The sequence below is a fragment of the Melanotaenia boesemani genome, chromosome 18 (genome assembly GCF_017639745.1).
Source record: "Melanotaenia boesemani isolate fMelBoe1 chromosome 18, fMelBoe1.pri, whole genome shotgun sequence".
NCBI classification, from domain to species: Eukaryota; Metazoa; Chordata; class Actinopteri; order Atheriniformes; family Melanotaeniidae; genus Melanotaenia; species Melanotaenia boesemani.
Window position 1 is genome coordinate 18,169,778 of NC_055699.1, and position 24,127 is coordinate 18,193,904.

At 38.2% G+C, this 24,127-nt stretch overlaps 1 protein-coding gene across 1 annotated transcript in view; it reads right to left on the minus strand.

Annotated features, from left to right (window-relative positions):
- bmp6 (bone morphogenetic protein 6) overlaps window positions 1-24,127 on the minus strand; it is a 57,487-nt gene that overhangs the window by 18,371 nt on the left and 14,989 nt on the right. Inside the window, exon 2 of the mRNA XM_041967633.1 lies at window positions 5,154-5,346. Coding sequence (XP_041823567.1) covers window positions 5,154-5,346 — 193 coding nt within the window. The remainder of the gene's footprint in view (window positions 1-5,153; window positions 5,347-24,127) is intronic.

Consider the following 24,127-nt stretch of genomic DNA (forward strand, 5'->3'; position numbering starts at 1 on the left):
TTAAAGAACCAAAGGAAATGGAGAGGCTCTTGGTTTGTATCGGGGTAACAGTATCATCACAAAATGACAGCAAGATGGATCGCTGCACTTAACAGAAAACGCTGGAATAGACTGTATTCCACTTTACTGTAGACCTGACCTTAAAGTCTACCTCTCTAAGGGCCAAGAGGAGGAAGGAAGTAAAAGTTTGGAATAAAGCTTCATGTATGTTAATATCATTTACAATATTTAGTGTGAATGAGTCAGCTTGAAAGTGAAGGAATGTGTTGAACCAGTGGAAAAAGTGGGACTGTTTAATGAGAAGAGAGCAGATGAGATGTAAGGAAAAGGCAGCGTCTGAGTGATAAGAGGGCCTGTCCTCCCACTGTCACATTACAAGCGTAATAACACAGCAAGCGGGCCTGTCAGACCCTCCTCCAGAACCGACTTCAAAGCCTCGCAATCATCCAGGTGTTCGCAGAATGCCCCTGCAGTCATGCCTCTGCAGCCCCTCTTTATTGGTCATTAATGAGAGTGTTTGTGACAGCTTCACTCAACCACTGGATTGGTTTGTTTGTCACAGCTGGGCCAGAATGCTGATGTATCTGCTTCATCATCCTCACACGGAGCCACCTTAGAGCAAACTGTAAAACTTCTTATTTGCTAACTCTTTAAATGAACTGGAACAATGAGGTCAAGAGTCAAAATTGTGTTTTTTTTTCCCCAAACAATAAACAACAGTGACGGGGGTTTAACCTTTCTTACAGCTGATCTGGTTACTTCACACATTTTTATGTTCAAAATACTCAAAATGTAAGCTTAAAAAGCTGTAAAATCAACATAGAGGTAAAAAAAATAAATTGAGAGAAATTACACAGAAGCTCAATATCTCAGGTTTCCACATTTATAATGAGCTTGAAATATTCTTAGTCATATTGTGGACATGTGAGCAGATGGAGAGCTGGAAAGAAGAAGAGGATCTGAGAGTTCGGGATGGACCAAGAATATGGAGAGCTTCGAAGTTGATGAGGAGAGCTTTTGAATCAATATGGTATTGAACAGGAAGCCAATGAATTTGTATGAAGATAGAAGTGATGTGTTCTGTAGCTGAGGCTCTGGTTAATATTTGTTGAGAGCAGCTTTATTCTTCAACACAGTCAAACCCTCTAAGACAAGTTTTCTTGTACGCTCTTCAACGAGTTTTCAAAGCTCTTCGAAAATTCAGTCCGGTAAAAAGTTGCAACCCCCAACTGAACCGAGCCCCCAATCGTACCGAGTCTAGAAAAAAGTCAGGTACAAGGAGAGGACTAGAACTTTCAGAACGTCTGGAGAACTTTTGCTCAGGTACGATTGCAAGAAAGTCTGGATCCTGTAAAGAAACAAGAGGCGGCTCAAGGCTTTGTCACAGTACTGTGGACGGTATATTAGCTAGAAAAATGCTGCTCAGTGGTTCTGGCCTTTGCAACGGCCTGCCTTTTCTCACGTCAAGCTTGCTACATTTCTGAAATTGTAATCTCACATTCCTCGCCTGCTGTTAGAGAAACCACTCTCGTCAAATGAAAAGTACAAAGGGTGTCAGGCTAATTAAGCGCTCTATCATTACGGCTCAGAGCCAGAACAGGAGTCAGGTTTTTACAGGAAGAGAGGGGGGGGCACAGGAAAGTTAATAGGCTTCCCGCTGACTGGGTGATTACAAAACACAGTTTTGCAAAAGGTGAAAATGGGGGAAAAGAAGCAAAGACTATTTTTATTTTAATAAAAGCTTAATTCTGATATCTTGCCAACTTTTTCTGAGTCGAATGAGGATTAGAGTGTAAATAAGTAACAAATCTACTGTTTTTCTTAAATCCGTACTGCACGTCATCTTTTTCTCCACCTGATATTGAGCATTGCAGGCTGTTATTTTCTTCAAGGTACAAAACCTGGCCTACAATAATACAGATACATGATATATTTGGGCCCTTTAATCTACAAATATTTTTCAAAATAAATGGTTTGACCTCCAAGCTGGAGTGCACAAACCACTCATTGTCGTGATAAAAGGAATGCAGTAAATAAGTAGCTCTTGATACCATATGAACCTTTTGACATGCAGGAAAATTATACTAAACTAACATATAGCTCAAGGATTTAGCTTGGAACTATTGTCTGAAAACATGAAATAATAACTATGTCAACTGCACAACTGGATAAAAAATCAACAGATTTTTAATTAGTTTTTTTTTGTTGTTGTTTGTTCTGTGTGTTCACTAATAAATTAAATAAACTATATATAAAAGACATCATAAAGAAAGATATCAAAATTATCTCTATGCTTCTTCTCAGAGGTCGAGTTTTATAAAAGACAAATATGATTCAGACATCTTGCTGTATTTATGTACCCCTGCAGACGTAATGTAAATGTTTGGTATGAATTAAGTGTGCTTGTTTTAGAGGATGGGAGGATTTGAACCCGGGGCTATTTCTGAAAGAAGGTGTTTGGTTTGATTTAACTTTATAAACCTGAGAGTTACACACAAAGAAAGAAAACATCAAAAGAGAAGAAGTTCACACAGCACAGTTGAACAACTGCAGCTCCTCTGCACATCCACTGGAATCGGGTTTTATAGAGCCATATTTTATATCTGCATTTTCCTTTTGTGTGAAATCTATTTTAAAGGGGGCAAGAACTTAAATGGCGAAAGCTTGTGGTTTTCTTGTGGACATGTGGCTTTTACGTTTTGGGTATTTCACGTAAAGCAGTAACTTGAAAAAGCAGCCAAATTTAAACCTTTACTGACTAGATAACCATGAGTAATTTGTGTATACAAATAAGAGGTCAACTGTAGCCTCTTATAAACATCAGTGTAAGAAGTGGTGTAACAACACATTTATCTACATTAGTTCAGTGATCGGTGAGCTGATAGCATCACTCCAAACTAAAAATTTCTATCAAATATTGATACAGTAATCATATGTGAGATGTTCTTAATCCTTTAACTTTACTGTTTGGTAGAGCAAATGTATAAATGACTATAACAAATCTTATTTCAGTTTTGTGGAAGTAAACCTTCCTGAGCCATGTCTACCATTTAGTTTAGGTTCGTAAAGCCAAAAGCAAGTGTTTGTTTAATTAATTAATCAGCATTTATATACATAAAACCTTCATACAATTTCATAACTAAAAGTGCTTTAAAGAAATAACAGAAAAAAGCCAAAAAGTCTCTGAACCACACACACACACACACACACACAAACAGAAACCATCTGATTTAAGCCCACAGTATGCTTTATCAGTAAGGGAAAAACCTGTGATGAGGTGAATAAAATAGAAAATAATAAATACTGAAAATCATAGACTCAAAAAGGAAAATAAAGTAAAGTAATACATAAAATTAATAACTAAAAGAAACAAATAAATAAAAAAAGATTAAAAAAATAAACTATAGCTGAGACATTAAATTTAAAACACATGAAATGAAACTAAAAACAGAATAAAATACTCATCAAAAAACCTTAAAAAGCTTAATTCAATTGCTTTTATCTATTTAAATAAAAGCCAGGTTGAAAAGGTGTGCTTTTAGTTTGGTGTTAAAACCTTTTGAGTTTCTGTTGTCCTCAGGTCTTTTGGAAAGTTGTTCCACAGACATGGAGCATAGGAAAGAAAGTTCTTTCCCCATGGATTTTGTTTTGCTCATTTAAGTATTGTTACTATATTATTATCTGTTATCTCAACCCAAAGAAAAAAAAAACATACTTTCTTATTACTATTGTTTCAAAGGGGAAAAAAACGAGCCCATCAGGATCCTGGGTGAGGAAGTGGAGATTGCAGACAGATATAAATACTTGGGTGTGCACTTGGAAAGCAGACTGGACTGGAGGATCAACACAGATGATGTGTACATGAAGGGGATGAACAGACTCTACTTCTTGAGGAGGCTCAGATCCTTTAATGTCTGCAGCAAACTGCTGGAGACGTTCTTCCAGGCTGTGGTGACCAGCGCCATCATGTATGCTATGGTGTGCTGGAGGAGCAGCATCAGCTCCAAGTATTCCAGAAGGATCAGTAAACTGATCCATAAAGCTGATCATATAGCTAATCCATAAAGATCCTGGAGACAGTCAGAGACAGTAATTCTCTGAAAAAGCTGGTCTCTATCATGAACAGTTCCTCACATCCACTAGACAATATACTGGAGAGAGAGCGGAGCTTGTACTTTAACAGACTGCTGCAGCTCCGCTGAGTGGTTCAGGAAATCATCCCTTCTTTTCACATTAACCCTGTTCAATAACTCCTCCATGTGTGAGAGGTGATCCTCATCTCTGCATTTTACCCAAACATACCCGACAATACATATTCATAACTGTTTATAGTTTTGTGTATAGCTATTTTATGTTATTTGTGTGCTTTTAGGCTTCTCTTGTATATATTATATATACTGAGTTTATTTGCTATATGTTTACTATTTTCTTATATCAGATGGCCGCTGCTGTAATTTCCCTCACGGGATTAATGATGTATGTAACTATCTATCTTTTTAAAGGTTTATTATTAACAGAATAATTAACAGAAAAAAACAGCCTCTCTGTGTGGTTTAAAACTATGTCAGAGGTTTCTAAAACACCTGTCAGGTCATCTATCTATCTATCTATCTATCTATCTATCTATCTATCTATCTATCTATCTATCTATCTATCTATCTATCTATCTACCTATCTATCTATCTATCTATCTATCTATCTATCTATCTATCTATCTATCTATCTATCCATCCATCCATCCATCCATCCATCCATCCATCCATCCATCCAAAGGTGTGGTGTATAACCCTATAAAGTCATTTAGGTTTAATGGGTAAGCGTATCCAAACATTTAGTATATTGATTATAATTTGTAACCGAATCATTATCCATTTATTGTATTTATTATATTGTGATCAAACTTGAGATTTCTACGTCTAATTATCATTATACATGACTTTATTCTTGGTAAATCAGAACTTGCATAATAAAAACATAAACTGTGCCCACTTGCGTGCAGCACCCATAGTGAAAATAAACATATTGTGTTCCCATTAATGCAGATTGACCTGTAGTAAGAATGTAGTTTTTTTTGTAGCAGATTGAAGATAATTTAGGATAAATTTAGGGGGGGAAAGTGTTAGCAATATTGAGTGTATTTATTTTTGTGTTACCTGTCAGGATGCTCCATGACCACCTGGTAGACTTTGATTAGGAAGGTGTCGTTGCGGAACGCTTGGCTTACACACTCCTTGTAGAGGCGAAACTCGGCTGCGGTGACGGCCTCGCCCTCTGGGATCTGTGAGAGGTTGAACTTAAACTCCTTGTGGTGACGCCGGTGTGGGGAGAGCTCCCTGTCGTACTCCACTGCAGGGTGGAAATACACACAGACACAGGGGGACATTAAAACCCAGTGCTCATCACAGTTTGATTAGGTTTCTGCTCAAGCACATCTGCTAATTACCACCTTAATGATTGTATTTAGCTTTTCTCAAATTCGAGATCCATGTTCTACAAATAGAACCAAACTATATTTACAAATAGGGTTTTCATGTAAATATACAGGAGCGAATGATGAGCGGATATCCTTTTCACAGACATTGCACTGATGTCAACCACAGAAGTCTTTCAAGCATGTAAAACATGTGATTTATACATAAAGTCTAATAGGTTTTGCGGCTTCCACTTTCCCAAAATAAATGCCCGTTTTCATCAGTTTGAAGTAAAAACCCACAATTTTTTTCAGCAGCAAGAAACTTAGAGACATTCTGTTACCACTTCTGACAGCGAGAAATGACAAAAACCAACAAATGTTGTCCCTCCTATGTTTTTAAGAGCAATACGCACCATAATGATAACGTGCTCTCTGGGGAATTGGTTCCTGTCTCAGCTGGAGGTTTGTCTCCCACAGCAAAGGGATCGTAGAGTTGACACACACAGAGCAAGATGGGAATGTGAATAAAGTAGGGAATGTTGAATGCATTTACAGGGTTTTGGGCAGAAAGACCTGAAAATGTTAAGTCTTAAACATGTATGATATAGGCAAAAAACAGCCAAATCAAGCATATGCACATCTAATTAGTAAAACAACTTTATGCATTCTGCATACCACCACGCACAGACAGTCATCATCATCTCCAATCCTATTTTCACTCAGAGCTTCAGCCCTCTGTGGTTTCACCGCCACAGTCTGTAAAAGCATACTGACTGGGAACCAGAACTAGATCTATTCTATCACCTCATTTTTACAAACAGTGAAACCAAACATCGGTCCACCATTCCTTTTATCCACCGTTGACTTATCCAGCCTGATTAAGATTAGCTGAAGGTGTAGAATGACTTTTTGGGTGAAAAAATTTCCAAGAAATTTAAGGCTTAAAAAGTAAAGATGTATTGCTGATAAAGCCCCAATTTGTATATTATGATCCATCTTACCTTCACTTGTGCATAAGATCCTGAGAAGCTTACACCCCTCCAGTTGGGGCTATTACTTATACCCAACTCTCACCTGTGGTCATGAGAGTTGGGTAGTGGCCAAAAGAAAGAGACAGTGGATAAAAGGAGTTGAAATCAGCTCAATTCGGAGGGTGAGGAGCTCACACACCTGGAGGGAACTGAGAGGAGACCCAGACGCAGAACTAGAACTGTATCCATTGGTAAAGTGAAGAATCATGTGACTAAATATCAGTGCAAAATTCAAAAAGATGGTTTGATGGTGCATTGGTGTAGATGGCTTCAGCAACAACACAGTAAGTTTAGGATCACACTGTGCTGGCATCATCTTTTCTTAGTGAAATCTTTAGTTATTTTAGCACAACATTGCAAAAGCAACATGACTCTGTACTGAGTTAGGGTGCTGAACTGACCTGCCTGCAGTCCAGACTCCAGGGAGAAGTCATTTTGAAAACACCTGGAGCATTATAAAATGGCAAAATTGTTAAAGGAAGCACTAACCAGGTTGTACGACTAAAATTCTTCCAAACTACATCTATTATGCGCCTTAATGTCCAAAAAGTTAAGTGTTAATGAAACAGGTAATGATGCAATGCACAAGTGAACATCACAGTTCCAAATTTTGTGAAACAAATAGTATAATCAAATTGATTTAAATAAACATGTTTTAAAATGTTATCTTTTAATATGCTGTCTTTGCATTATTTTCAGTTTTGGGTTTAGTGTTGCACATTTTGATTTCCTTTACATTTTATATGGGGTCTGTACTTTTCTGTGAAACAAAGCTGCTTTCGCGTTCTTTCTTGAAAACAGTCATGCTACCATAATAAGTGTAGTTTTGTCCACTTACAACCAAAAGCTGGTTAGCTTAGCTTTATTTAGCAAATAGAAACAGAAAAAGTGGGGAAACCACTGAAGCTAAAAACACTTGCATAGTGACAGCTCCAAATCTTGCAAATTAGATGTTTTGCACCTCATTTGCTAAATAGAGGCTGATAGTTTGCCTGGCTAACCCACTACATGGAAACTATCATTTTCAAGGTGAGATAAATATTTTGAAGGGCAAAAGTTTCTTTTAAATGCATATGAAAATGTCTAAGATTTAATATTCTCTTTGCCATGAAGACAGCTGGCGTCTCTCTCCCGGTGGAGACACTTCTGACTTGATAACATAAAACCACAGATTTACTTTGTTTCAGCACATTTAATTTCGAATAAGTATACAGCCAAAAAATTAGGTAAGAAAATTTCACTTCTGTACCTTAGCCAAGCTTGTTAAACCTTTCTGGTAATTTTCTGATTTGTGGACCCACCCTAAATGGACTTATGACATATTTTGTTCCCAGAGCCACAGCAGAGGAGAAAATTGTGTTGATGTGAGAACGCTGGAACCAATCAGGCTCTCCCAGAAGTGCCAGCCCCACCTCGTACCCACACCCAGGAAGGTCAAAGCTCCCCTTCCTCCCCAGACACGAAACGTACAACTTAACACAGCAGAGGGCTCAAGGAGAAAATACATGTAGTTCTGCTTCTTTTTGGATTTTTGCAAACAAGTTAGAGAGCTGCTGCAATCACTGAAGCATATCAGTTTATGTCTGAGAAGTCTGCCTCTGCACTTCAGACACTTTCCATTGAAGCAAAGGAAACCACCAGTTGAGAATAAGATGTTATTCACATCAGCGTCACTGAGACTTCTATCAGATGTGACAGTGATCATTTCATCATCTTACTCCACAAGCTGCCCACACACACACACGTTGCAGCGACTGTGTGTGATAACAGGTCTGCTCTTGTGATGACGGGTAGATAGATCAGCAAAGCTTGTTTGTCTGTGTGGAGGCCTCAAACAGAGGTCATGATACTCTAAATGGCTTTACAACACTTGCTGTGCACCCAATGGCTTGAGTACAAACAGACTGAAATTTTATATTCCCCACTTAAAAATCTAGTAGCATTTGGGATAGAAAACTCTCTGATAAACTGTGGGCTGGTGAGAAGGTCAGGAAGAGTTTATATGGATTGTATATTTATTGCATATGCTGCGATGATTGTTAAATGTAGAAAAAGACACTTGTACCAACAGGTTGTAAACAGAAAGATCATAATTTCTTTTTAACTTTGCTAACCTTGATTACACCAAATAAATGAAAAATGAGCCAGTTGTGACAGTCATCATATTATATGTGAAACTGCGAGGGCAAATTTTTCTTTGACCTTGTTATGAGCAGCTAAGAAGCGTTCTGGCGATCTTTGATTTAGAATTACAACTTGAAGACTGTGAATAAAAGTTTTCTAACAGGCCGCAGCCATTTTAGTACTAATCAACCTTATGCCTCAAACACTAAAGAACAAAACCATCATACACTTTCAAGGTGAACTAAATAGGTGATTGCATGAAGATCAGCCTTTTACTCGTACTGTCAAAGGACAGAGTGCTGGTTAAACAAGCCAACATGGCTGATGTTGTGCGAGGAACATGCAAGGTGACTGAAGGTTTTTAAAGTTTAGATTTAAGAAACCTTAAAAGTGTTGAACTATGTGATGCCATACATCCGTATACATTATCCAGGAAAGATTCGAACTTTGTACTGGAGAAATACCCATAAGCTCAGCCCCCAAATAACTGGAACCATCTGGTGCTTCAAATGAGCTTCTACAAGGCAAAGCAGATAAAATCATAGAAATATTTGGAAGCTTAAAACTTCATGTGAGGATGTGTGAAAGTAGTTTGGTTTAAAACCCTTTATAACAAACCCTGCATTGTTTCTGCTCCTATAGCATGCATAGTGGTGTTTTTATAACTCCTGCGAGGTGTTTGGTTTAATAAAACCCAAACTGGTTGTTTTACTCTACCATGGCCTGGATTCCTGAGTCTATAAATCTGCTTACATGCACACCTAAAATCTGCTTTCTAGAGTTTTTTTTAGATTTTTCAAGTGATCATGTCAACAGCATATGCTTATACCCTTTATCAAATAACAGCAGTTATCTGATCATGAGAAATCAGAAATTTTCCCCAGTACTCTGTCTTCATGCATGAGCCCGTTTACATGACCATCAAAATCCGATATCTGGAAATAATTAGATAACTGCAATAATCTAATCTCACACATCTACATGCACTTCTCAAATAGGATATTTGAAAAATCTGCGTCTCCATTCATCAGTCCATTGTTGGATTTATTTTGGAGATTTCAAAACATACGATCTTTGTTGAACATGGCGATACTCATGGTCTTAGCGCTAGCTGCTAATGCTAACTGAGGTAATAAGCTGATAAATTGTTTACAACTGCTGCTGTACGCCATCATGTTTTTTTATTTTGTGTTGTACTGATGTTGTGACTACATCTTTTTAAACGGAAGACGTTAAAAGGACAATAGTGTGAAAAGACACTTTTTGCACATGCGCGTTGCAAATGATGTAAAAAGACTAAATAAATCAGATACATGGGTCTACATACATGAGAATATCTGAGTATTGGCAGAGTCGGTTTTGCCACTAAGCAAACTAAGCAACCGCTTAGGGCCCCGCACCACTAGGGGGCCCCCTATAGAAGAAGGTTGTTTCAGTGAGTGGTTTATATGCTTCGTTATGAAGAGGAATTATCCATCTGGGACAGAAAAAAAGAAAAAAAAATAGCTACACAATGACAAGGTAATTTCTTTTGCAATTATACTGTAAAGTAAGGTATTAGTCCAGTGATGATGAAGATTAGACAGATAGACATTCGACAGCACTTTTGAAAATGCGATTTGATTTAGCAGCAGGTGCTAACAGGTTTAGCAACTGGCTGGGTACTGTTAGCCAGCAAAGCAGTTGTAGCTCTTGCTAGCGGTAGGTTTGCCAACCGTCCCATAAAATATGGAATTGTTCCTTATTTGACAATTAACCATCTCTTCCTGACATTTTATTGGTTCAATAGGGATGGTCCGTATTGAACGCAATTTGTTCCCTATTTTCATAAATGTCCAAAAATACACATCTGTCACACACACATCAACACTAAATTTAACAATTATGGACAAAATAAAACACAGGGAATACTCAGGCCAGCTAAATTGTTGTGGCGGGATCTAGACAGGACTGCCCTCCTTGGTGCCTGCGTGTGTTGTGGTCACGGTTGCCTAGAGACAGACGCCACATACCGGTGCTGCTCACAACACCTGCACCTTTTTAAAATGTCCTCTGCACCCAAAACTCCACCACATCCTCAAAAGGGAAAATGCTTTCATCATTAGCTTTACAGTGTCCATGGAGGTGGTTACAAGATAAATTGTAAAATGTGTCAGCGCGTGTTTTCAGTGGCGTGTGGTGGACTGTCTGACATCAGACATCATGCATCAGGAGAGCAACACTGGATGCATGTAAGAACACAGAAGACTAGAGCTCAGTGTCCCAATTCTTCATCCTCCAATCATCTCCTGAGACTGATCCGGTGTGGGACATCATGTCATGACTGATCCATGTCCAGAATTTAGGATGATGCGTTTTTAAAGTTGAATGAATGATCATTTATTTAATATACAGTAGTATTAGCCATTTTAAATATTAGATATATGTCCATTTAAAGAAAAAGTCAGACTAATGGATTAACAGTTATTAAATAAACGTTCAGAGAAAATGTTTATTTCTAAATTATAACTTAATTTTAACTTTAAAAGTTACAGAAAGCTCTTAATATATTTAGTTTATATTTGAAAAATTCATTGTATTCATACTTTTAGTTACTATGTTCCTAGAGTGTTTTGAATGAAGTTAGCATACACCATGACTTAAGGTGTCACATCCACCCAAAAACTTTATTCATGGCATGAAAGGGTAGGGGCCCCAAAACTTATTCTGCTTATGGCCCACTGAAGTCCAGAGCAGGCTCTGAGTATTGGGGAGAAATCTATGTGTGTTCATCTCATTTCTCATAATCTGATAATGGCTTAAGAATATCAGATTTAGCTGTTCACATGACCACTTGAATTATCTGATATCCCCAGAAATCAGGCAATGATCAGATTTTTGGTGTGTAAACAGGCTCCTAGATTTCTCTTCAATACTCTGATGTCTTCATGCATGTAAATCCATATATCTGATTTATTTAGTTCCTTTACGTCTGTGCATGTGCAGAAAACTAGGTCACTTATTTAAAAAGACGGAAGTGGTGCAGTAACAACATCAGTGACATTAAACATTAAAGTTGGATTATAAACAAAGTGCAGCATTTATACATAGTATATTTTGCAGGCTTATTAGCTCCCAGATTAGCAACTAATGCTAAGACAGCGGGCACAGCCATGCTCAACAAAGACAGATGTTTGATAATAACAGAAAGTTATGTCAGCACGTATGACTCAGCTCTTTTTAATCCCATTGAAATGTTTACAATCAGCTTTTCTCAACATCTTTTTGTAAAAATTCTCGGCTTGCTCTCCCTTTTTCACGACTTCACGAGAAACCCTCAATAACCTTAATCACTTTCATGACTGGAACTTCTAAAAACAACATGAACGTTACACGTTTTCCAGAGATCAAACACATGTTCGTCACACGCGCTCCTGTCTTTAATAAGCTAGGTTGACCACCACTTCATGCAACACACAAAGAAACCCAAGACAGTCAGATAAATAAAAAGCTACAAGCAAAACCAGTCAATGAATTAGAGTTGGCATTTTTGACTATCACACCTAAAAACCACCCAAAAGCTGCCAGCAAAAGAAGCCAAATGGTCCAAAAATTTGTGCTTTGGCCATAAAAGTCTTGGATGACCTTTTAACTGGGATTATGTAAATCTTGTGATAATCCATCTACCTCACAAGCTAAAATTCAATACAGGTACAAACAGAGTTATCTATCATAACCATGTTTCTTTCAGTAAGAAGTAGCAAGTTGGCAACTTTTGCATTTCCAGACAACTTGTTTAAAATTTATACGGGTCGTAAAAGAGGAATAAGAAAAAAAAAACATTCCATTTAAGAGGAAAGCTGTTTTCACCGAGTTGAAATGTGTGCATGTATTTCATTAGGCTAAAATGAATTTCACAGTGCACATTTCTTTTAACATTCATTCTCATTACAAATCCAAACAAAATCTCCAGGCACCCCTTCCCTCACTCAACAACTCACCAGCCTGTTCATCGATCAATCATTTTTTTAATCTCAGAGAGGGGAGTCGTTTTGAGCTGCATCCAGGTGAAGACAAATAATTAAATCTATGAAATATGGAGACAGTCGTAGTTTCACATCCCACATTATGGATGTTTTTTTTTTTTAATCATTGCAACCCTCTATGGAGCAGCCTGGGAGCCACAGCGTTAGCCGCTAAGTAACATACCAGCTGCTTCTCCACCTTCTCAGCTTGAAATTCAATTGAAATCCACTGAGGTTTTGCATCAAAAATCAAAAGGAAGTCACACAGCGCATACAGGGAGCATAAATTCTGTGCTAATCCACCACAAACTTTGAGACAGGAACACACTAAAGGGAGAAGTGATTTAGACAGTCCACAAAGGAATTCATTTAAAGTGATTCTAAAGATGGGAGGGGAGCGATTATATTGTTAATTTAGGACAAGAAACACTTGCCGAACAGTCAGAACATTGGAGCAGCTTTTATTCTCACCATTTTGATCACACACATCCAGATAAACTAGAAAACCTGACTGTACTGGGGAATTTTTCTGATGATTCACCAGAATACACAGGGTGATTTAATCTGCTAGGAAAAACAAAATTACACAGGAGACTAAAATTGAAAGAAAAATAATAAAGGAGAAGAAAGAGAAAAGAAATAAAGAGTTAAAGGTTAAGAGGAAAAAAATATAAAAAGTCAAGAGGTGGATTAAAATGACAAAACCAGACAAATTACAGGATTATTGCAGAGAAGCTAAGGGACAAACATGGAGGAAGAGGAGGAAAGAGAGTGACTGGTCTGCAATGAGAGGAGGAGCAGGAGAGGCAGTTGCTGACAGAAAGAAAGTGAGTTGGAGGATTTGCAGATTCACTTGGATGCTTTGAAAGGAGCTGTTCTCTCGTTTCCACCTGCGCAACATCTGGCTCTGCTGTCTGCTCTGCTGCTGTAGGTATTACTGCACCAACCCCCACACACACATACAGTACACAGCCTCAAAACGTTCTGGATCCATATGGTCTCTATTCAAAGCATGAATTCAAAGACTTGTTATCTTTCGTGTATCTAAGAGATAATGATACAGATAAAGGTTTAGAAGATGTTAAAAAAAGAAGGCTTTTAAATCAAGTTCCATCTTAAATCATTTCTTATTTGACAAGAAATCTTATTAAACGTGTCTGAGAAACTTAATTTTGCTGTAAACTGTGCAGAATTTCAATCCAGTGGCCTACAAATCAGCTTCAATGGGGTTGTTAGATTTTTTGGAGGGGAAGAATAAAGTACTGCCAAGATAAGCTGAAATCCCGGAATGATTACAAAGAGACTGAAGGATTTTCTGAAGTTAGATATGTAGGCCTTTAAAGAAATAGGTCAGTTTTTTATGAACCGGAGCTGTGAGAAGAGATGAGTTCTGACTAGCTGCTAAGCAAAAAGCAACCCATAAAAGGGACAGGGAAAAGATCTATTTAAAACAACTTAAACATAAAGCAATCTGATTGTTGTTTGAGAAAATGCTATGTGTGAGGATTTTTACACCAAGTTCCTTTAGAAGAAGATATTTATTCACATGCTAGATACAAGATGCTGCATGATATGTTGGGTTGCCACCAACATATTCTTCTGCTGATTAGTTGAGTTTGTCAGACTTGTTGGATAGTTTGTCTGCTTTTGCAAATACTTGTAAGACTCGTCACTTATTTTCTACTCTTTTACAGCTGGGATTAGACCTGTGAAATTGGGTGTCACAGCTGATCAGTTACAATAATCTACTGTAAAGCGTTCACCATAAGTCACTTTTTTATTTCTTATTATCTCCTAAGAATTTCGCACACCGTGTTATGGAGAGATAAGCAAGTAAAACTTTTGCCCAAAGAAAGATGTGACAGAGGAACAGATGAGTCACATTATGACAGTCACCACAACAAGATAATCAATGAACAAAAGTTTTGAAAGATTCAAGTTTGAAGGCAGGGATCTCAAATTCCGGTCCTCGAGGGCCACTATCCTGCAAGTTTTATGCACTTTCCCGCTCCAACATACCTGATCCAAATTAAATAGTTCAGGCAGCTTTTTGCTAAGTTCTGAACAATGACTCATTCATTTGAGTTAGGTGTGTTGAAGCAAGGAAACATCTAAAACTTGCAGGACATAGGCCTTCAAGGACTAGACCAAAATCCCTGCCTGAAGGTGTGGTGGGATACAGAAAGAGAAAAAGAGTCCATTCTATGGACTCCATAGTTGGATGAAGATAGAATCAAGTCAGAAGGAGCTCTTAAAGATAACAGATATGTGGAAATTAAGTGTGGACACTAGAGAAAAGCAGGATAATCCACGAGAGTCCCCAGGCTGTTAGGGGGGAGGAGCCATCCTTAAATTTATGAGCTATTAAGGAGAAACAAACAGCTTTTTTTCCATCAAACTGGATATAAAAATATTTTTTTCTTATCTAATTTGCATCTTGTGTTAAAAAATCTTTCCTTGTAGTCTAGCAAGTTTTATCTGCAAGATAAATCATAGAGAAAATGGCACCAAAATAACAAGCCATAAAGGAGCTTTTATTAAGTCTGTAAGTTGCATTTTACTAAGCACCAGTCTGATGATTGATTAAGTACATTTTTCATATAAAAAATGTAAAACATTCACACGACACAATATTTTAGAGACAAAAGGCTTTAAGTTTCCAAAATCTTCTCAGAAATATGGTCTTTGAAAGTAGTTTAAGTGTCAAAAATTGGTTCAGGATCAGTTCTCTAAATAACATTTTCCTATAATGAACAAGCATTATGGTGAAAGAGAGACTGAAAGAAAGAGAATGGAAGCAAAGCAAATGACTAAAATGAAGTGAGAAATAAAACACACTTTAATGGCATTTTTGCGCACTAAAAATCTGTCAACATTAAGAGGTTTTGCGGATGGCTTAACCAATAAAAAATGCTGCGGATGTCCAAGGCATGAGAAGAATCCATCTGTGTTTATGTAATTACAGCCCATAATCTGTCTGGTTTTTCTCTCAGTCTTGGTGGCTTCTGAGAACAGGTCACATATATCCATGTCTTCAATTTATTGTTAATTTCTCCAAAGTCCCCATCTAATTAATGGTTTGGCCCAACAGACTTTCCCTGGAAATATCTGCAAACCAACACAATCCCAAATTGGTTATCACCGCTATTAAAAAAAAAAAAAACATCTCATTAAGTAGAAAACTTTATGGTGTAAACACAAGTCTTTACGAAGAGGCCAAAACTAGATTTTTGTGTGTGTGTGTGTGTGTGTCTTGAACTCTTTAACCTTTGGCATTGATGCAGTTTGGAAAAATAAAACACTGAGACAGCTCTTGATCTTTGCATGCACACTGCTGTGGTGCCACCAGGAGCTGTTTCTACCTTCTGCTGAGTAGCTCTTTGTAGTCAGTTAGCAGTGCAGCTCCTGGGGCCGAGGTACAGATGAAGGGGCTGGACGTCTGCTGGGAGTCATCATCAGCTGTTAGCAAGGGGTTAGTGTATGTGTGTGTCTTTAGAGAATTATCCTGTGCTCTGATCTTCTCCCTTGACCCTGGATCAAAGCCGACACACTGAGCACCACAGGACCAACTGAGGCCTATGGGCAAGAGTGAGTTTATATCCAGCACAAGTATGGAGTCTAAAACATCTAACAAAAACAGCTCACACACATACACAGGTTTAAATTAAAACCTATAGGATTAAAACATCACAGTTGCACCAAACTATCAAAGAAGGAGAACGGTCCTTCACTTAATTCCCACAACACATGCACACAGTTGCAGATGTCAGCGGTATGAGAATTCAGAGCCAGGCAGCAGCATCCGTGCATAGAGAGGATATGAGGCAGTGAAACTAGCCCATTTGCAGACTGTCAAGCTCCATTAGCAAACGGAAAACAGCAGCCAACAGCTCTACGCCGCATGTCCAGCAGAAATCTGTAGTGATTTTAGCACATTACCATTTATTGATGACTGTTATGTGTTCCTGACAGGCAGCTGAGAACAGCCAAGAGATATGTTTAATGCTGAGTGGGTCAGGCACACGTAACTGCCTGTAATATTCTTTATCTGTTTCATGGATAAATGTATGCTTAGCTAAGTTTGCATTGGATTGCTTCAATGTTTACACTGATCGAGCTTTTTGAAGTCGTAGTGGGTTCACACCGCAAAGATATCTGCAGCAGGGAGGTCACACAACACAAGCTTTTTCTGTGAGAATTAACCCTGGAGCCATCTGATTTTTATCAAGCAATTCCAGCTGTCATGCTGACAATCTGTCTCTTTACTGTGATAAAGGCAGCTGCTGGTGATTGAATCTGTTTTGCTCTGTTTATTGTTGTTTTCTGTCTCATCTCTGTCATGATATTGTAAGTTGAAAACATCAGTGAGGTTTAGGGAAGTTCTTGTCAAGTTACAAACACAATTCTACTCTTTTCCAGGTTTTCCATGTTATGTTCTGTCACAGGACACTGGCCCAAGAGGTCCACAGTTGGTGATCCTTGATTTGATCATGTCTATGACATGAAAAGTGGGTTTAAAATCTTGTAATGTAAACATGGCTTAAGGCAGGGATGTCCAGTCCTCAAGCATCGCTACTGTCCAGTAGGTTTTAGATGCTTCCTGCTTCTACATGCCTGATTAATGTTAATGACCCATTAATAAGTCATTAACATGCATTGGAAGAACAAGCAAGGAAACAGATAAAACCTGCAGGATGGTGGTCCTTAAGGACCTACATTGGACATCCCTGGCCTAAAGGTTATGCAGATGATACACAACTTTATGTGCAGTCCAACAGACTTACTGTGTTAGTGTCTGGAGCAAATAAACACCTGGGTGAGGGAGAATTTTCTACAATTAAATGAAGACAAAACTGAGATTATTCTGTTTGGTAGCAAAGAGAAGAGGGTCAGCATTGGTAAACACCTGGAGACTCGGGCTCTTAAAATTACCAACCAAGTTCGTAACCTTGGAGTGTTGATAGACTCAGACTCGACTTTAAGCAGCCACATCAAAGTCTCCCAGAAAAACCAAGATAAACTCATCCATGCATTCATCTCCAGTAGGCTGGATTACTGTAATTGTCTTTTAACAGGACTTCGTAAGAAAGAGAATTAAACATCTGCAGCTCATACAAAACGCTGCTGCTAGAATTTTAACCAGGACTAAGAGATCTGAACACATCACACCAGTTTTAAAATCTTTACACTGGCTTCCAGTCAGTCACAGAATAGATTTTAAAACCCTTCTGATCATTTACAAATCCCAGAATGGTTTAGGCCCAGAATACATCTGTGACATGTTCAAAGAATATAAACCTATCAGAGCTCTTAGATCCAAAGACTCTGGTCAACTAGCCCAGACCAGAGTCCAGACTAAACATGGAGAAGCAGCATTTAGCTGTTATGCTGCAAACAAGTGGATCAAACTACCTTTTTAAGTCATCTTGCTTTTAATCATTTGAATGTAATTTATGATTTTATTGTGATTCTTGTTATGTGTTTTACTATTTCTTAATATCTGTAATGCTTTTGTTTTATGTAAAGCACTATGAATTGTCCTGTAGATGAAATGTGCTATACAAATAAACTGTCTTGCCTTGCCTAAAGCAATACTACACAAGTTCCCAACCTGAAAACTCTGTGCTTCGGACTCATTTTGATGGCAGTGACATTCATTATGCACATTCCTGGAGCTCTTGTTTCCCTGCAGCATCCTGAGACTGAAAAATGCCCGTCACAACTGTTTTTTTTTCCAGCCCAAATGATCAAGTGACAGCTATATTTTGCTTTATGGCACCATGTCACATACCAGCAAATGGATATCAAGACACTGCCGGTTTTGGATACACATCATGGCTGATTTAGCAAAGAAACACATGAAAACATAATAGAAGAAAGAGAGGATATGAAAGAGAGAAAGTGACAGAACAATAAATAAGACAGGAGTCAACATATGACTGACTTTTACTGTCTGGAAAGATACAGATATTGAATTAGCCACTTTTAGGGTTCACCAAGGAGTGAAGTTCAGCAGCATTAAGGGGAGTTTTTTTTTTTTTTTACTATTTTTATGTTGCAGTTATCTCTAATTTTCATGTTTTGATGTTCAAATCAGGTCTCGTATTTAAAAAAAAATGTGCTAATTTGCAAACAATTCTAGAAAATAAGTCTGAGAACTGGATAAATGTAATTTTGGCTTCATTGCCTTTTGTCATAATCCCTGCTGCACCAAGAGACAGTAGGCAGGTGGATGTAGAAACTCAGATTTTACTTGAAGATGAACAAATGAAACTAAAAACCTGAGGACCTTAAGGAAACATTCAGGACGTAATACAACAGTTAAAGCAGAAATTCTGTAAGAATTCAAATCAATAGAAGCAAATTTCGACAGGAAAGGGCAAATAGCAGAAGCAAATGCAGCACAGATCCAGACATTTCAACTGCACACAAATGCACATTCATTGATGGGCTAGACATCCATCCTGCTCCTCTTCTATTACCTCCCACAGGTTACAGTACACAATGACCTCACTGGACAAGCATCCACAGGAACAAAGGCTGCATTTGAACCATATAATCACATTTTTCTACAGCCATCATCTCCCATATAATCCTTGAAAACCCATTTGGGTTTTTCTGAAGACAAATCCAAAACCATGACACGTAATGTCAGGCGTACCGTCCCAGAATGCACACAAATACACACATATCTGCAGAATGTTTGATTTTTGTTCCCACTCACCCGGTTTCTATCACCACTCTGCTGCATTCCATGCAGGATGATAAAATGAAGTCTGGAATCACATCTATCTTTTGTGATTTTGAGATTTTCAGCCAGTACTCAATGTGTGTGGGTTTGTGTGTGTGTGTGCACCAAACCACAAGGGTAGGAGGATAATTTGCTGTAATTGCTCCTCTGCTGGGGCTTTGCTAACAGATAGATATCCGAGGTATGGCTGTTCAGCTGTGTAGTATCAGTATTTTCCATCCATGTACTGACAGCTGAGTGGTAGCAGCCTCAGACTTAGCTCTCTGTTGACTCTCCAGATGGCCTCCAGGTAGCTGGATATGTCATACCTGTGTGTCAGTAGGAGATTTTATTCCATCTCTTCAACTACTATTACTCAGGATTAAGATGTGGACCCCTTAACTCAGAGGCTGGGGGCATTTAAACCCCAAGAGTATGAGGATGTCTGTCTCCTTCTGCTCTTCTTCCTGAGTAATCTACCATCCCATAAAGTGATGCAACATAAGGTAAGGTGAAGTGCGCACACACAAGGAAAAGTAATGCACAGTATATAAGGAGAGGTTCTGTACTATAATACATTCCATGCAAGATGAGGTGGTGTAAAATTTTACAACAACAACCCCATAAGACCTGTTAGCCTTTTGGCTTATGTATACCCACTGCAGTGTAAGATCAGCTGGGCTCCTGAGTTATAAATCTAACTTTACATCACTGATGTCAAAACATCTGTAAAGACAACTAAGATGGTTGACATGTTTGTTGCGTCTCCCAAAATTCATCAGTCCTGTTGTTCCCAAGAGTAGAATTTGGGCTTTTGGTGCATTGTTTAAGTGTCTTTGGTCTGCTGTAAACCAAACAGCTGAAAAACTCTTATAAGGTCTGGTAAGCAGGGGTGTGTCTAGAAAAATTTTGGTCAGGGGCTAGGCAGGGGCACAGACTGGGAAAAGGGTGGCACATGTAAATAAGATCTTAAAAAAAGGTGTGTGTGGGGGGGGGGGGGGTCTAGATTTGTAGTAAATAATGAACTGATTGTTTCAACTATAGTGGTGATCTAATGTAAAAATAAAGCAAACAACAAATTGTTTTTTTTAATTCCATCACTGATTGTCTTTTAAGGATGATGCATTGTATGACTTTAATCACTGCTGCACACACATTTATACGTCACTGATAATGACAAAAACGTGCTTTGCGCCAAATCAGCAGTTTTATTAGTGTTTCTTCATTCTTGAGATATTGTTTGTCATATCTGGTGGTTCTGTGACATTGACACTCTTTGTAAGACGAAAACATTTTGGACAGATAAATATTATCACCCACAGGGGCAGGTGGTGAGATGATGCTGTATAAATGCTGCATTATGATTAAGAGCATGGAAGTGTTGATGTAGAACAACATATAGTATAAATAGAACATATGTTGCATTCACTTGCGTTAGGGCACCTGAGTTTTACATAGGTAAAGGTCAGTTTATGCAGAATGCTTGGTTATTTCTTTGGAGTGGCACTTGGGGGACCAGTTAGATTTTAATGTTGGTCCATGCACCCTCTGGCCCCACCCCTGTTTGTAAGATAAAACAACTAAGGGAAAATAAACATAAGGTTGGTCAAGGCTATGTAACATCTCATGACAGAAATTCAAGGGCAAGTATCACAACAGATTTAACTTAAGGATTAAGGAAAAGTTATGCCTAGTGTAAAGGAACCATAACAGAGTCTAATATGTATAATTTTCAATCAATCTCCAACACAAACATGTGAAAAGACATCAAAAAGTTTGAATTGCAAACTATAACCAGGTGATTAAAACCCATTGTACCCCTTGTTCCAATCTTACAGGATGTTCTTTTCTGCCCTATAGCCAGCACCTGGTTTGTTCCTTCTGGGCTACTGTAGTTAACATGTCAGTGCAATGTTGCAAAGGAGGGAAAGCGACCTGCCATGCTTTTTGGTGACATGATAAAGCATACGTCTTAATTTCATTTGATTTTGCACATTTTTTTAATTGCCATGTTATCTATTTTGGTGTGTGAAGGCTTGTTTTATTTTAATATGCATTAATTGCTTTTTTAATCATGTAAAGCACTTTGTGTTGCCTTCATCATTAATTTTATAAGAAAGCATCATTGTGAACATTTTGTCAGAACATTGCTTAAAATGTCAACGTGTGAAACTACAAATAAAAGGAAACTGGGCTTCTTTGGAGGCACAGATGCCTTCTACTTAAGATCTTAGGATCACCATGTCCAGCAAGAGTAAAATAACATTAAAAATAATATTTTAAAAAGTTCTTTTAATCTTTAAAATCCCAGTTTGGCAAATGAGTAAAATCATTTTTAGACTGGGGTGCAATTCAAATTGAATTTGGTAATATGGGTTAACCTTCAAAAGCTTTTCAGAGCCACTTAGATTCGTCCTCATAAAGGATTCTTTCTTTTGCTTCCCAAGAGCTGAAGTATGAAATAAGGTTCAGCATTGGAGCAAAGGTTCAAGATTTCCCCTGTTCACCAAAACTGTTTTACAAGGATTTTGTTTAAGACCATAACAGATCATTGTTTGCAAATTCCAGCCAAAATGTGAGAGTCCTGCAGAGTTCTGGCATGCTGTTTCTTGGACTGAAAATGACAATAGATCTGTGTTTGAATCATTTAAACAAGAAATGTATGTGTAAGGCAGAAACAACCCACATGTATTGCAAGACTGCATGCATATCTTTGATCTTAAAGCAGCATTTGCATCTGTTTGAATGTTGTATGGCCACAGACAAAAACTTATCGATAACAATGGCCAGTTGTGATTTTCCCTAAAGTTACTGTAAAAACAAGTGTTCATTTCGCTGGACATCAGCTTCAGCCAACGAGCTGTCAACGAAAGACGACGCAACATCTTTTTCACATTCATAAGGAAATTCCATGAAATCAGGACAGAAATGAGCTGGAAAATAAACAACGCCGATTTTACTCCCAAACTTTATGAGACGCTAATAAAAATGTAATTCTTGAGCAGAGCAGCTGTCACAACAGCCTCTAGTCAGGATAAAAATGGCCTATGCTTAGCTTCCACTCAGATTAGTGGGTCCAGGATCTGGTTCTGTGGATGGAAGAGCCAGATGCTCGAAAGACAGAGACGATACAAATGAAAGCTCACTAAAATTCAACTTTCTATCCTCGCTTGGTTTGGAAAATCAGATAGTTAAATGGACTCCTGCAGTGAGTGTAGTACTAGATTTCCTCTGGGGTTTGGGGGTTTGCCCATTTGCTAAGTCTCCAACATTTTGATCTCTTTAGGAGCCGATTTGGCAAAAAAATATTAAAAAAAAAAAAATAAATAAAAAAAAAAAACTTTTTAACCTAAGTTAAGAAAACCACTGAGTCAAAATACTTTGCAACAACAACCTTGAATCAGAATGATTAATCTTGCATTATTCTGCATGGTTTCCTTTCATTTCCATAAATTATTGGGGAATGACATCTGCCTTGGAGACAAGTGCTTGACTGTGTCCATGACTGTCTGCTTAAAGCCACAAATCTGTCAGTGATTTTTTAAAAAGAAATAGATTTTTGGCTTCAAAGTTAAATCTCTAAATGCAGGTGAACCCCCTTTTCTAGATTACCATTAAAATCTAAATTTATTGTTTATTTTGGTTCCGTCTCCATATGAGTATCTCCATCTTTGATGTTTGCTTTCTTACTGATCATAGTCCCTTTCAGAATAATTGGCCACCTTTCAGTGTTTTAACAAAACATTTCTGTGGGTTTGAATTTTTCCCAGGCCTCATACTATTTATGTGTCATCACAGCAACTGTGTCCTCAATAATCTCCTTTTATTGACTTGTCAAGGTTTGTTGGAAACCATCTGAGGACTTGCACAGGCTCACGTCTGTGTGTGTGGTAGCTTTCTTGTTTGTTGTCTATTTATTGTTTTCATTTAAGTTGTTTGTGTTCATGGTTTTGCATGTGCGGCTTTATGTAGATCTGAGAGAGCAGCAGGACAGACAGCAAAGAGACCTGCTTTAGTTGTTAATGTCTGCTTTTAGGCAGCAGGTGTGCATATGTGTAAGAATGTGTGTGTGTATGTTAGAGCTAGGCTGGTCTGGTCCTAGATTTAGAGGAGGAAGCCAGTGTCAGGGCTGAGAGATGAATCTCTCCTGAGGGATCCGATAAATAAGGAAAAAATATCTTTGAAAAAGGGAAACACAGCTGTTTCCAAAGGAGAAGTCAAAATACTAGTGGCTTTGCATTCCACAGCCGCAAGGTAGAAGGCTGGCCGATCTTGTAATCCTGTTTTCCCTCTCTGTGAACACTTTGTTTTCTCCTCCCCACACATCTTTTCTTCCCTTTTCTAAGATTATATCTCCCTATCTTCACCTCTGCTTTCTTTCCCCTCCACTCTCTCTATCATAAAGACAGTTGGGCCTCAGTGTGATTCCCTTTGGAAAGTCTGCGGTGACCACAACACATTTCAGCAGCTTAGAGGCAGAGCATATGATCCACTGATAAATCAGTGTAGGCTGGCTTGAGTCTCCCTCTGGGCTGACTTACATGTAAGACCCACTGCTTGTTTTACACACAGGCTCAGATCCAAAAACAGCGGTGGTAACTAGATACCTCGATATTCAAAAAGCAGGTGGGCCTTGAGGAAAATCATGAGAAAAATAATCAAAGTTTCTAATAATACATCTGTCTACAATGTCAGCACAGTGTTGGTAACATGTAAGAGGATAAATCTCAGGCACTCTCCACACGCTTTCAATTTCCACTGAGAGCAAGGAATAATCAAAACTACTTATTGTAAAACGGGAAAATAATGTGTAATGATTTTTTTT